At 49.4% G+C, this 13,447-nt stretch overlaps 1 protein-coding gene across 2 annotated transcripts in view; it reads left to right on the top strand.

Annotated features, from left to right (window-relative positions):
- The window catches only part of LOC119406023 (transcription elongation factor SPT5), an 81,768-nt gene extending 71,023 nt beyond the window's left edge, over positions 1 to 10,745 (top strand). For both annotated transcript variants that reach the window (XM_049419284.1, XM_037672868.2), the window contains exons 23-24: positions 3,996 to 4,094; positions 10,395 to 10,745. In XM_049419284.1, the coding sequence (XP_049275241.1) occupies positions 3,996 to 4,094; positions 10,395 to 10,538 (243 nt within the window). In that variant the 3' untranslated portion in view covers positions 10,539 to 10,745. The remainder of the gene's footprint in view (positions 1 to 3,995; positions 4,095 to 10,394) is intronic.
- The last annotated feature ends 2,702 nt before the right edge of the window (positions 10,746 to 13,447 follow it).

Below are 13,447 nucleotides of genomic sequence, written 5' to 3'. Positions count from 1 at the left end.
TGAGATCCGCTCTGATGCATCGCGTTTGTTGCCCTCTGTCAAACCAACGTGCGCGACCGCATCGGTGTTTCTTTCCGCTCACTTTGTCAGCTGGAACCACGGCTGAAACCACGGTGGCTCGATCTGTACCGCTGATGCGGCGGCCACCATGGGACGAAAATGCTTTGCTCCAAATTGCAAATGTGGCTATAAAACGTGCAAAGAAAAGCTGCGTCTTTTCTTCGCACCGAGAGACGAAAAGCGACTGCAGTTGTGGAGAAATGCAATTGCATGGAAAGACCGCCAGCTACAGTACTCTGACATACATACGATAACGTGAAAACCAAATGCTTTTCTTTTTACTCTGTACACTCGCCAGTAGGGAATTTTCACGCTTTCGAAAAAAAAAAAAAAATATGCGCACGTCTCTTGCAATCGGCACCCTGTGACAGTCATATCGGGACTACCCGCGTCGATTAAAAAAGTTTAAGCTTCATAAAGCCCGTCGCTCTTACTTTTGCGGTCGAAGCTGGCAGACAGCCACTACAAGCTAGTAAAAGCACAAACAACCGTTTAAAGCCACAAAATTAGCTAGAGAAACCGGTTTTTGCAGCACAGCGAGAGCTTGCGGTGCGCGTCTTTCGGCCCCAAAACTCGTCGCGTACCTAGCGGCGGCCGCGAGCAGCTCGAGCAGTACGGCGACGCGCTCGCGGCGCTCGATGGGCCACCTGTTTTATTCTACCACCGTTGTTTTCGCGGAGCCGTGGCCTCCGTGACTACTTCTGGCTGCGCGCGTTGCTGGAACTGATCGCGAAGGCCATGCTTTCACAGAGCTGATGGCGCCGATGACGCGGCACACCGAAGTTGACGTCACCGCCTTCGCTCAGCAGTTCAAGAAGCCCTGCGGCTGCAGCCGCTGTCTTTTTGCCAAGAAATGCCATTTACGTTCACTTCTGTGAATTCTTACATTGGTTTTCGTATTCAGCAAGGATCAAACTATGATTACACATTCCCAAGTAATTTTTTTTTTAAAGTGCTTCAGCTTCCCTTTAAGGAAGAGAAAATCGACAACAAGCTACAAACGGGTGGTTGTCGATTTTCTCTTCCTTAACCCTTCCGCCACCTTGCGGGATTCCGCAGAACTGATTTGCAACAGAGGTTGGTTATATTCTGTGCATTCTATCACCTGATTCATGGTACGAATATGGTCTATTGTCGAGTAACCTGTATGTAATCCTGCTTAGTCCTTTTGTTGATTGAACTCTATGGTGGTCTTAATTCGATTAGCTATTATCTTTCTAAATAGCTTGTAGACAATGGACAGTAAGCTGATCGGCCTGTAATTTTTCAAGTCCTTCACGTTCACTTTCTTATTGGATTTAAGATGATGCTAGCATTCTTCCACCAAATTCTGGTACCCTCACCATCAAGACACACCTCGTATACAGGGTGGCCAGTTTTTCTAAAACAATCTGTCCTCCGTCTTTCAAGAGATCTGACGTTACCTGATCCTCACCAGCAGTTTTGTCTCTTTGCATTCCCTGTAAGGCTTTCTTTGTCCAATTCCTCTGGGCTACTGCTACTTCTTACATTATCGTTCTGGTTGTCCTGGCTACTGTACAGATCTCTGTAAAACTCCTCAGCTACTTTAACTATGCTATCCATATTTGTAGTGACTTTGCCTTTCTTGTCCCTTAGTGCATACATCTGGTTTTTGCCTTTGCCCAGTTTTCTCTTCACCGCTTTGAGGCTTCGTCCGTTCTTTAGAGCATGTTCAATTCTCTCCATATTATACCTTCTTATGTCGGCTGCCTTACACCTATTGATTACCTTCGAAAGCTCTGCCAGTTCTATTTTGTCTGTTGTATTTGAGTCTTTCATACTTGACATCAGCTAACTTTAAATGTAAACAACCAACAACCATATACATCACAAGTTTGTGTTGGCTGCCACGCCATTTGCGTGCGCTCTCTCCCTCTGCTGTCGACATGGTGCTCATGTACAGGTGATGCCACGCATGGTGATTGCATCACTGTTTTATGTGTTCACATGGTCAGCTGTGTTTACAAACAGCACTGTGTCCCACCTCTCTCGGTGCTCTCTGAAACCCAAACTGCAACTGAGTGCTAGTAGAACACCACTGATATGTTCTTGATGGGACCGTTAGAAATAAACATAAGAGCTGGGAAATGCAAGAGCTGAGAAACAGGAAAAATGAAAAAGAAAAACTGAGTAGTGGTGAACTGCACATAATTTTATTTCAGTGTTTATACTTGAAACAACTGTACAACATTGCCTAATGCGTTTACTCATGCCCGATCAGCACATAGACTTGACGAAGGCCAGCAAAAGAACGGGACACGAGAAAAGGCAGACACACACACCGCTGGAACTAACAACTGTGAGTTGTTAGTTCCAGCGGTGTGTGTGTCTGCCTTTTCTCGTGTCCCGTTCTTTTGCTGGCCTTCGTCAAGTATCATGAACCAACTGGCCCAGATCTCAACTCTTCTGCAGCACATAGAGTTTTTCGAGCACCTGCTTTGCCCTATCTTTTGAATTGCTATGTTCCGCTAAAGCCAACATCTAGCAGGCAGTCACTTTTGGCAATGCCTTTGCGAGATTGTTGTCAAGTGCGTTGGCGCCTCCGAGGAATAATGTGGCACTGTTACTGTACTTTGTGTATTAATTTTTAGATGCACCATTCTGCTTTGCCTGCCCAGTTCAGTAATCATGCTATACAATTTGTCCTGAGTTACTCAGCAAATTAATCTCATCAACTTGGCAATGATGATGTGCTAGTTACCGCTGGGTAATGTAAATGCCCTGATGCTATCGGATGCTACAGTTATTTGTCATGGAAGAGTGAACTGCAGCATCTGCAGCCACTAAAATTGACCAAGCTGTTCTCTCGCTTAGCTCGTATCTCGCAGTTCCTGCAGTGGCTGGCTAACATTGGTTTGTGTGCATTAATTGTCACGATTTTCCTTTTGTTTGTTTAATATGTCAAGAGCAGATGTAGAGTGAAAATCATAGCTGTATGAAGTGGTTTTGGGAAACCTAGCCGTGCATGCTGACAGGATTTTCAAGCTAAACTTGTATGGCCTCACATATTGACGTTGTAGGTGTGACTGCAAAAAATCCGGCGCCCACGAGTGTACATAAATGAGGCCGTTGAAGTCGCACCATTCACATGCGTGTTTGTATGCGCTGTTTTCCAATCATTGATTCTCACTCGATCATGGACTTGTCGGCGATCAGCCGTTTCTGATACGGCAATCTGATATTTTATTGAGCTCATCGAGGTGACTTGCCATTTCACGTTGCCACATTTCATTGTTGCCCGGACATGAATGCGTGACTGTTGTCGCCTGTAGCAACTGAAGTGTCGCTAAGCACTTGGATGACGGTCCAATTCCCAGCATGGAGGAAGGAAACAGTTAGGAGTGGGTGTTACGCTGTGCGAAAGAAAAGTAGTGTGTGAGGCATATGCACACACCAAGCTTCACTTGCCCCCATATTCCTGATAGGGCAAGGGCACCTGAATTTTTTGAACAGAGGAGCTATTTAAATTAAGCTTGGCGAAACTCCGGCTGGCGCACTGCACAAAACTGGACTGGTATGCGCCACAGAAAACGGGTATGTGCCAAGCAGCTCCTAGCATAACCCTCGATGACCCACTTTGATGCTCTGGGAGTGTAGCAAAGGGGTGGGAAAGGGTAGTGAGGATGAGGCGGTGTGATTGGAGGGTGAGGAGAAAGGACAGGACGAGGGAGAGGGGGTAAAGCATTGCATAGCATTATATGTAGTATAGTTTAGCAAGAGGATGCAAAAGAGAAGTGAGGGTCAGGAGGACTGATGCGAGGTTGTGGATGATAGGAGGAGGGGAAGGCCATCCACTCCACTTTTCCTTCAGTCTTCGCACCATCAGTGCCTAGCTGCCCAATTTTTTTTAGCAAGCAAATCGTATTGGTGCTGTGTTGCCAAGTGACTCTTGACCCTGTTCCTGTTTTCTGCAGGGTGGCATGTGCTCCGTCTTTCTGCTCAAAGAGGACCGAGTGGTCAGCATTCCGAGCGAACATCTCGAGCCGGTGCCACCGACTCTGCGCGGCGACAAGGTGAGGCGACGAGCCTTTTGAGATTCCTGTTGTGTCGTGTGACCCCTGGTGCCATGCTGAGACACCAGCGCTGTTGTGCTCTCTATTCATGCTACTGGGGGGAGCTGGGTCTCTGCCATGCCTCTATGCTACCACCAATCCGGCGTGGTCATGCCGGTCATGTGACCCGTGCCTCGCTGACCAATAGCCTTACTTCTCCCTCCTTAAAACCGCCTGTAATAAACGCGGGAGAGCAGTCTCCCGTTAGTCTCGCCGAAGCTTGGTCTCTGCGTCGTCACTCCGCGCGCCCTCCCGTCGTTCGGCCTCTCCGTCGGCCCGCCGCGGGTTACGCCGCGCTCCTGCCCTACACAACACATGGCGACGAGGTGCTGAACCCGGTTCGACAGGCGACGCCAGGAAGAGCACGACGTACGTGATACTACGCTACGAGTCACATTTTTCTGCTGGGCGTCGGTGCTGCTTCCTGCACGCTACAAGCGCGTCGACCTGACTTTTCTTTGTTCCCGCTCCGGCTCCCTCTGCGACGCCACCTTCCTGCTTGAGCCTACTGCCTACCTCCTGCACACATGGCGGCCCATTTTGCAAACCTTCCTCCGTTCCTCAACGTTCCCGGCAAGCCTTCCATTCCTTGGCATTTATGGAAAAAGATTTTCCAGGTACACTTGAAGGCGGCCGGCGGAAGCGGCTGGGAGGACGAAAGACGCGCGTCAGCACTTATCAGCGTGCTCGGTATCGATGGCCAGCGCAAATACTTCGCGGCGCAGGAGCAGCTCGAAGCACACGGCGGCCCAAATGCTACGCACACGGCCAGTACACCGACGGCGGCGGACTCGGGCACGGTGTCAACAGATGCGGCGACGACGGTGTACGACACGTTGCTACAATTCCTGGACGGGCTTTTCGCCGAGTCAACGAACGTGCTAGCCGAGCGGCACCTTTTCACGAGCCGCAAACAACTGCCCGGCGAAACGTTTCTCGACTTCGTCACCGCGCTGAAAGAAAAGGCCCTGTCATGCAAGTTCGGCGCCACTTACGATGACAGAGTACGGGACCAAGCAATTCACGGGGTCGCCAACGCACATGTACGGGCCAAACTACTGTCGTACGGGGAAGCCCTTACGCTGCAGAAAGCCGAAGAAGTTGGACGCGACTTGGAGGCGCTCAACGAAGCCAACGCGGCATTCGGAGAGAATGAACGGCTACTCGGTTCGCACTCCGGTTATGGCGGCAGCATTCAGTGCGTCGCAGCGGCTCAAAATGGCGGGTCGGCTGCTTCGCTGGTCCCGCATGTCACTCAACATGGCGGCGGCTTCCCCCCCTGCGCGGGTGGCAGGGTCCAAGATGGCTCCGCGGGCTCGACGGCGCTGGCACAATGCTGCGTTCGCTGCCAGCAAGTACAACAGCTTGCGCCCAAGCCTCAAGTCGGCCCCTGTTTTCGCTGCGGCAAGTTAGGGCATTTGGCGACTTACAAAAATTGTCCGGCCAAAAAGAAAATTTGCCAATTTTGCCGTATCAAAGGTCATGAGCGTCGGTATAGGAAGTTACCCCCGTTCAAGACCGTGCCTCCGGCACTGCCACAGTCTTATCCGTGCAAGCTGCGCCGACTAGCCCAAGGGACTTGCGCATCCCTGTTATCGTCGGAGGACATAGCCACATGTCATTGCTGGTGGACACCGGAGCCACTGCATCGTTAATGACCAAGAAGGACTTCGACACGCTTTTCGCTTCGAAGCATCGCCTGCTGCAAACGTCAGTCCACATGCAGAATTTCTCCAAGCAGCGCATTCCAATTCTGGGCTGTTTCCATACGGACTTGCAACACGGTGGGAAGCAGGCTCACGTCACATTTTACGTGACTACGTACGGGACTTCGCTACTGGGGCGGGACGCCATCCAGAAATTGGGACTCCTGATCGACGGCGCAACGTTGACGTGTCGTCGCGCTTCACCTGTTTCCTCGCAGCTTCGTGCAGGTGTGCCTCCGGGGTTCGAGCACCTGTTCGACGGGGAGCTGGGACTTGTCAGGGACTACGTCCACCGTGTCAAGAGGCGGCCGGACGTACCAGTGTCCGCCAAGCTGCGTCGCCTGCCTCTGGCGCTCCGGCAACAAGTCTCCAGCGAGCTGCGCCGGCTCCAGGACGACGACGTCATCGTCGACGGCCGCGGTCGACGGCCACATTCAAAAGCGCAGATCAGCAGCGCACAAAGTTTTTCGCCAGAGAGTGATGCGAATGGGTCTTCAGCATCGGCTCACGGCAGCTGCAATCAGCCCAGTTCTGGAAGAGATGGGGACAGGTCTTCGAAGTCGGCTCCCGACGGCCGCCACACGCAGAGACTTCCTGCAGGGCCTGGGTCACGTCGCCACAGCGGACGCGTAAGCCCCCAGCCACTTCAAGGACTACATCAGACTAAGAAGTCTAGTTAGTGTTTGCTGATGTATAACACTTTTTCAAGAATTGTATAAGGATGCAATTCTTCCCAGGGCGGGACGATGTTGTGTCGTGTGACCCCTGGTGCCATGCTGAGGCACCAGCGCTGTTGTGCTCTCTATTCATGCTACTGGGGGGAGCTGGGTCTCTGCCATGCCTCTTTGCTACCACCAATCCGGCGTGGTCATGCCGGTCATGTGACCCGTGCCTCGCTGACCAATAGCCTTACTTCTCCCTCCTTAAAACCGCCTGTAATAAACGCGGGAGAGCAGTCTCCCGTTAGTCTCGCCGAAGCTTGGTCTCTGCGTCGTCACTCCGCGCGCCCTCCCGTCGTTCGGCCTCTCCGTCGGCCCGCCGCGGGTTACGCCGCGCTCCTGCCCTACACAACAATTCCAAGTTAATTTTTGCCGGATGCGTTTCAACGGAATCTTAACGGATCTTGAAGCGGCTTGCAACACTTTTTGAACGTGTTCATAAAATGCTGCCAATTGGTAGTCGAGGCTCCAATCAGGATGTGAGCCAAACATTATCACACAGCATGAGGCATGGAATTTACAATTGAATTTCGATGTTAGCTAAAAATTGCTCGCCCTTCTCTGAACAAATGATGCCATATAATACCTGAAATCAACACCTTCATATACACTCTAACCTTGATATAACAAACACGGATATGACGAATTATCAGTTATAATGAAGTAAATGAAGAATAGTCTTGTCATAGATAAAGTGTTAAGAATACACGTTTATAACGAATTTTCGTATATAACGAAGTTATTTTCGTGGCAGGTGTGACCTCGTTATAATGAGGTTTGAGTGCACGCAAAAGCACATGGTGACGGCCACTAGCTTATTTGAGCATCGTGAACTGTGTAGTTACTAGGCCGCTGTGGTGTGCCGTGACGTACCTGCGGCTAGTGCTGTGCTCTATAGTGCTAGAATTACGCTATAGAATTACACCAAGGCACTCGATCAAACTGAAAGTGAGCTGTGCATTCAAAGAAAACAAAGTGTTCAAGGTAACGACGTGCACTGACGTACGGATACGTCTTCATGGCCCCTTGTCATCCCCCCCCCCTCTGTGTAGCTTTCAGCGCGTTCTCTGGGACGAAAGGAGGAGAGAGAAAGCGCTTAGAGTGTGTGACAAATCCCTGTTGCTTTTCTCGTACTTGACGGATTTTAAAAATATTTATGGGCAGTCGATTTGCGAGGCAATCAACTCCGATAGTGAGACTATTCGATGATTACTTGGAATAGCGTTGCAGGGCACCTTAAGTGTTGTAGAAACTGCATGTGGGCTTCTTGCACGAAAGAATTGGAGGAAGGGAATTTTGAGGGCTCGTTTCTTTGTTTGACGCAACCTTAATGAAAACAAGCAGATAATGAATCCAAGGAAGCTATAGAGGATGTTAAGATTACTATTTTAAGTGCGGTGTAATAATTGTGATATAGATGTGAAGGAAGTGAAGTGGGCGAAAAGGCAACTTTCTGTCGGCAGGGACCGAACCTGCATCCTTCGGATTATGCGCCCTATGCTCTTACCAATTGAGCTATGGCGGCATTCTGCTGGAACGAGGCCCTTGCTATGAAAGAATGAAGGAACGTAATCCGAAGGTTGCAAATTCGGTCCCTGCCGGCAGCAAGTTGTCTTTTCGTCCACTTTACTTTCTCCACATCTATTTAACAATTACAGTCGACGACCGATAATTCGGACTCCATGGGGAATGTAAATAAGTCCGAATTATCAAATGTCCGAAAAAACGAATGCGTCAGAAAAAAAAATTCTTTTATTGACACTTCAGGGTCCCGGTGGCCGAAAAAAGTTGCCAATGCGTTGCTGCCCGCACTTCCGCTTACGTGCAACCAAGTCCGCCTGTATCTCCGCCAGTGTGATGTGATCGCTGTACGATGGCGAGCTGATTTTGTTCGTGAAGGCAACGCGTCTGTGCGGCGCACTTAGCGGTCGCACAAAGAGGCAGCATGAATGGCGGCGCGGCGCGTTTAGGTTCTCGCCTATTAAATGCGTGCGCTACGCGTGCAACTGCACCAGGCCAGAAGCACTATCGAGCAGTTGACTGAAGATGCTTATCGTAAGGCTTGTCAGCGATTGAGCCGTACTGACGCGTTTGCCACCTGCCGCCATCACGCCTCCATGCATTTCCACTGCTTATCCGTAAGACATCGCCGCACGGCGCCGTGATAGCGGCCCCTTTGAATTTCCGGTCCACTTCACCCCATAACACATCGGTATCGCGACAAGGCTGATTTTCGGACTCTGCTACTGTCGCAAACAGGTCGACTCGTGTAAGCGCTGGTTCGAACCTACGAGATGATAGACGTGGCAGAGGTGGGGGCTTCAGTTATTGCCTTTCAGACCTGCAATTTGGGCAGAAAGTCCGAAAAATTGGACGCCGAAGAGTTTTAGCGTCCGAAATTTCCGACGTTCTTGACCATTGACGTCTGTGGGGCTGGTGACGGTGCCGCGAAAGCGTCCTAATTTTCGAGCATGTCGGGAAAATCGGCAATTGACTGTATCTGCCGCGTTTCATTGTCATCGGCACGGCCTTCGGCGCTGGCTGTGAGGGCACCGTTGACGCCATTTAACTCAGATCTTTTGAGACAGCAGAGCATAAAATAAAGCAAGTCTCAAGATAAAAATGAACGTGCGCGCAGAACGCTTTACCGCAGACGCATTCGACAGAATGGCGGCGATAGCAGCGCAGCGCGGGGATACAGGAACCGGAATGTAGGATGTTCGCGATGTCGATAGGATTTCCCACAGTTGACCAGTGCCTCCAAGATCGGCATTTTAAATCACAAATCTGAGGCATAAAGTAGCGATCGAAATAGAGCCTCATAGATCACCAATTAGCTTTCGTTTTGATCTCTGAGGCCATACTTTGTATGGTACGGGTGCCAGAGGAGATAATGGCTGGCGATTCCACGTGCGCGACAGTCTTGGACAGGGTCCGGATTATGGAATGTAGATCTCGCAGCTGTCCGAAATATCGGTCGTCTTTACACATTACTTCTATGGGATCATCGGCGGTGCCGCGCGACTGTCCGTATTACCGAGCATGTCCGAATTATCGGTGTCCGAATTATCGGTCGGCGACTGTACTACAGTACACTTAGGACAGTACAATTAACGTCCCCTAATCTTCCTTGGCTTCATTATCTGCTGGTTTTCATTAAGCTTGCACAAAAAGGATGACACATAACAAGTGTGAAATCTTGCAGATGAATGGCATACCAGAAATGGTTTCAAAAGGTGGCACGTCTGCTCATCCACATTATTGTCGCGTCATGGCACTGAGCAAACTCGCCATTGTCTGGTGGCAATAAGTCTATGTTCACGCAATTCCACTCGCCACGTTTAGTACCTTGCACTTGATCTATATATCCCGCATGATTTGCCAAGCGTTGCAGTTGAATGGCATTACAACCAAGCAGATGACAAATCTGATTAACGTGATCCCCTTCTTTCACCTTAGTAGGTACATTTCCTGTGACCTTCATTTTTTAGTTTAGGCTTCAAGGCTGTCACATGACACTTCCTCCTACGTTTTCTGTCTATTGTACAGTAGACTCTCATTAAACGGAACCTGAAGGGACCAGGAAAACATGTTCCATTTAACAGGAGTTCCATTTACTGTGAGATGAACAAGGGTGCAGAATACAAGTACGAAACCAATTTTGTCAGAAGCACTTGTTCCATTTAAGCGGCAGTTCCGTTTAAGAGATTTCCGTTTACTGAGAGTCTACTGTACTATGTTGCAGAGAGTGAGAGTGATATAAATTCCGTACCATCTAAATTTCGGGGTGCCGATGAAGGCTGGTCTCGTGAGACATTGCTGCTTCTCCATCCCAGGTGAAAGTGCTGATGGGTGAGGACCGCGAGGAGACTGGAGAGTTGCTCAGCATCGACATTCGGGAAGGCGTGGTCAAAATATTCAGCAGCGGCAAGATAACAATGCAGCCGCTGCGGCATTTCTGCAAGATGCATGAAAGCTAAGGACTGCTTACTTCACCGACCCGCCATACTTTTGTTTAATATGTTCCCTACACTTTCCCTTTTTTGCCTTTCAACTTCATGCAGGTTCTCACCTCACAAGTGCTTTTTTTTTTGTTTGTATGTGTTCAATGAATTGGAAAGTTGTGATGACCATTAGAGACTGGTTTCTTGCCACTGTGAAGTGAATAAAACACGTTTACTCTGGTTCTTTGTGGCTCTCTTTGGATACTTCCAGCTGATGTAATAAAATTTTGACAAGTTGGCAATGTGTCGGTTTCCGTATGTGTTCCACATGTACACCCGTGAGCAAAAGCATACAGACCACGGGAGCACATGCCAAAATTGCGCTCTGCACCGTCTAGTGGCAAGCTGTGTGTTATCGAGAGCATTGCTCTGGCCGCGCATTTGACAATACAATGCTCTTGACAGCTGATGGCTGGCCACTAGACGGCACACTAGATGGCACTAGATGGCAATCTCAGCACGTGCTCCTGTGGTCCGTATACATTTGCTCACGGGTGCACGACTGCGTTTGTGTAGGGCGAGTAGTAGCTGTGCGACACGGACATTCTTGCGATAACATCAGCCAAATGGCAGCGTGGCTAACGTGGCTGCAGCTGTGCGAATGAGTTTTTAGCGGGAAGGTGTTTCTTGGCTAGGTTGGCAAAAGGGTGTGCCCAGCTGGCTTCCGCAAAAGCAGTGTCCGGAAAATGCGTGACCTCTCCCACCGCAACTGACACTGGCGCCAGCAACTGCTGCAGCCACTGCTGCGTTTCTTAGTTAGGCTGACAAAAGTACGCACCCAGCGGGCATCGCCGCAGTGACACTCGGTGTGCACTACGCTATGCCACAACAACCACTTGCAGCGATAGTGTAGGAGAGGGGAATTCCCGCAGCATACTTTGCAGCACCCCTCCGTAACAACAACCATGGTCAGTCTGGAGGCATGCGCTCGCAAGTGCGTGCCTCCAGACTGACCATGGTTGTTGTTACGGAGGGGTGCTGCAACAACCATGGTCAGTCTGGAGGCATGCGCTCGCAAGCGCATGCCTCCAGACCGGCCATGCAACAGTCTAGCCAAAATATAAGCTTTCATGTTCTCATCTCACAAGAGTACGCTTAGGAATCCTCTGCAACCTTGTTTGCTCCGGCGTTGTTACAACCTGTTGCATTACACTGTGGGCCGATTCTGAAGGTGGTACAGTGTCGTGCAGCATTTGCGTTGCATTAGCTGTGATGAAGAAAGGACTGGGGACTGTTGGCCGACCTCGGAGATGTCTCAAAGCACTAGCTGCCACCCGCATTTCCTGATGCACGCAGAAGACTGTGTTTAGACTGCAGCCAAATGGAAGCTGGCGTACTCGAAAGCACTTCACAGGTTGCTGTACGACATGACACATGCGTCAGTCGCCTCAAAGCACTCGCCATTGGCACATTAGTGCAAGTATGGCATCAATTTTCGAAAAGTGTGAGCCAAACCTAACGGTTGCGATGTCTGGTTCTAATACTGGGGGCTGAGATAATACTGGGGGCCGAAGACGCAAGTCAAGAATATACCTCACTACAGTGTACCTGAAACAAAGCATCGACACAAAGCATAGTCAATTCAGAACATCATTAACACTTAAGCATTAAAGGTTTGTTATTGCATAACATTAAAGCTTCGCCCACTTCTGGGGTTCAAGCTCATGCTTACGTAGTGTATTGCACACTTGACAACCAGACCCACTTCGCCATTGACCTACTGCGCTACACTTGCGTTCAGCAATGTGTGGAATGTTTAAAAAATTTCACATACTGTGAGGGTAAAGTTAAAGCGCTTTGCATTGGAAAATAGCAGCATGAGAAACGTGAGCTTGTATCCGTGATGCACAGGCAATCTGTAAAGTCTCTTGAATGCTGAACTCGAACATCCATGAGAAAGGCATTCATGCGAGGTGACACAGGACAGAGGAGTATCTCCTTTCTGATCCAAGTCCCTTTCAGGAAGGGGAATATCCGCACTATGTCAGGAAAGTTGTGGAAGCTTCTCTTTACTTTTGGCGATAGTTCTATTACCTCCAAAAGTGTATCTTTACAGTGACTAGACGCCCGATTTGTTTCGGGGTTGACTTTTATTGCGCCATACTTTCAAACGTATGAAGCTGGTGTGCATGAAGCTGGTGTGCATACCTGGTGTGTATGTTTTATGCACATTCGGCAGCTTCGTTAATGTGTTTGTATAACGATACAAGTTTCCCAGCCCGGCGTCTTTGCTCTCTGTTGTTCCGTATAGATGCATTGATTATGTCCCAGTTTGCGGCACCTACAAGCTATCATGATTGCATTTCGTGTTGCACTGACGGACGACGCTTTTCCGGTTTCAGCTTAAAGCAGAAGCATATTCTGCTTTGTTGTGGCACCTACTAGATAAAAGGAGCCCGTGCCTTATTATGGTTGTTGTCATCACATCATGGGTGACCAGTAAAACTCCTTTCCAGTAGAGGCGCTTGAGTGCGTTGTAAAGGGGTTTATTGCGAGCGACTTTAGAAGGCAACAGAATTTAAATTAGCGGAATTTGTTGTAAATAGCTCCCCTGGTGGTTATTGAACATGACACAACTGCTTTGTACCGTATAGACTTGGAGATTTTCGACACACCAAGGGCGGCCGCAGCATTGCCTGTGACTTTTGCTTACACACTACGTTACATGTGTTTAGAATAGAAGGAAACAATTTATGGTAGTGGGTACTCTACTATGGAGGGCTGTCCCTTGAACGTCACGTGGTCAAAGGTGTTTTACAGCGAAAGCTGTTATGAGATCATTTCACCGGCCGTTTTTGGCGCCGTAGTTGTCCGCCGCCGGTGTTCGTAACCAGTATCGCTCGAAATAAGAAAAAAAAAACGAAATAAGAAAAAAATTCCAGGAT

Source organism: Rhipicephalus sanguineus, chromosome 9 (assembly GCF_013339695.2).
Source record: "Rhipicephalus sanguineus isolate Rsan-2018 chromosome 9, BIME_Rsan_1.4, whole genome shotgun sequence".
NCBI lineage: Eukaryota > Metazoa > Arthropoda > Arachnida > Ixodida > Ixodidae > Rhipicephalus > Rhipicephalus sanguineus.
Note: the sequence above shows the minus strand (reverse complement) of the source record. Positions and strands in the feature narration are given on the sequence as shown.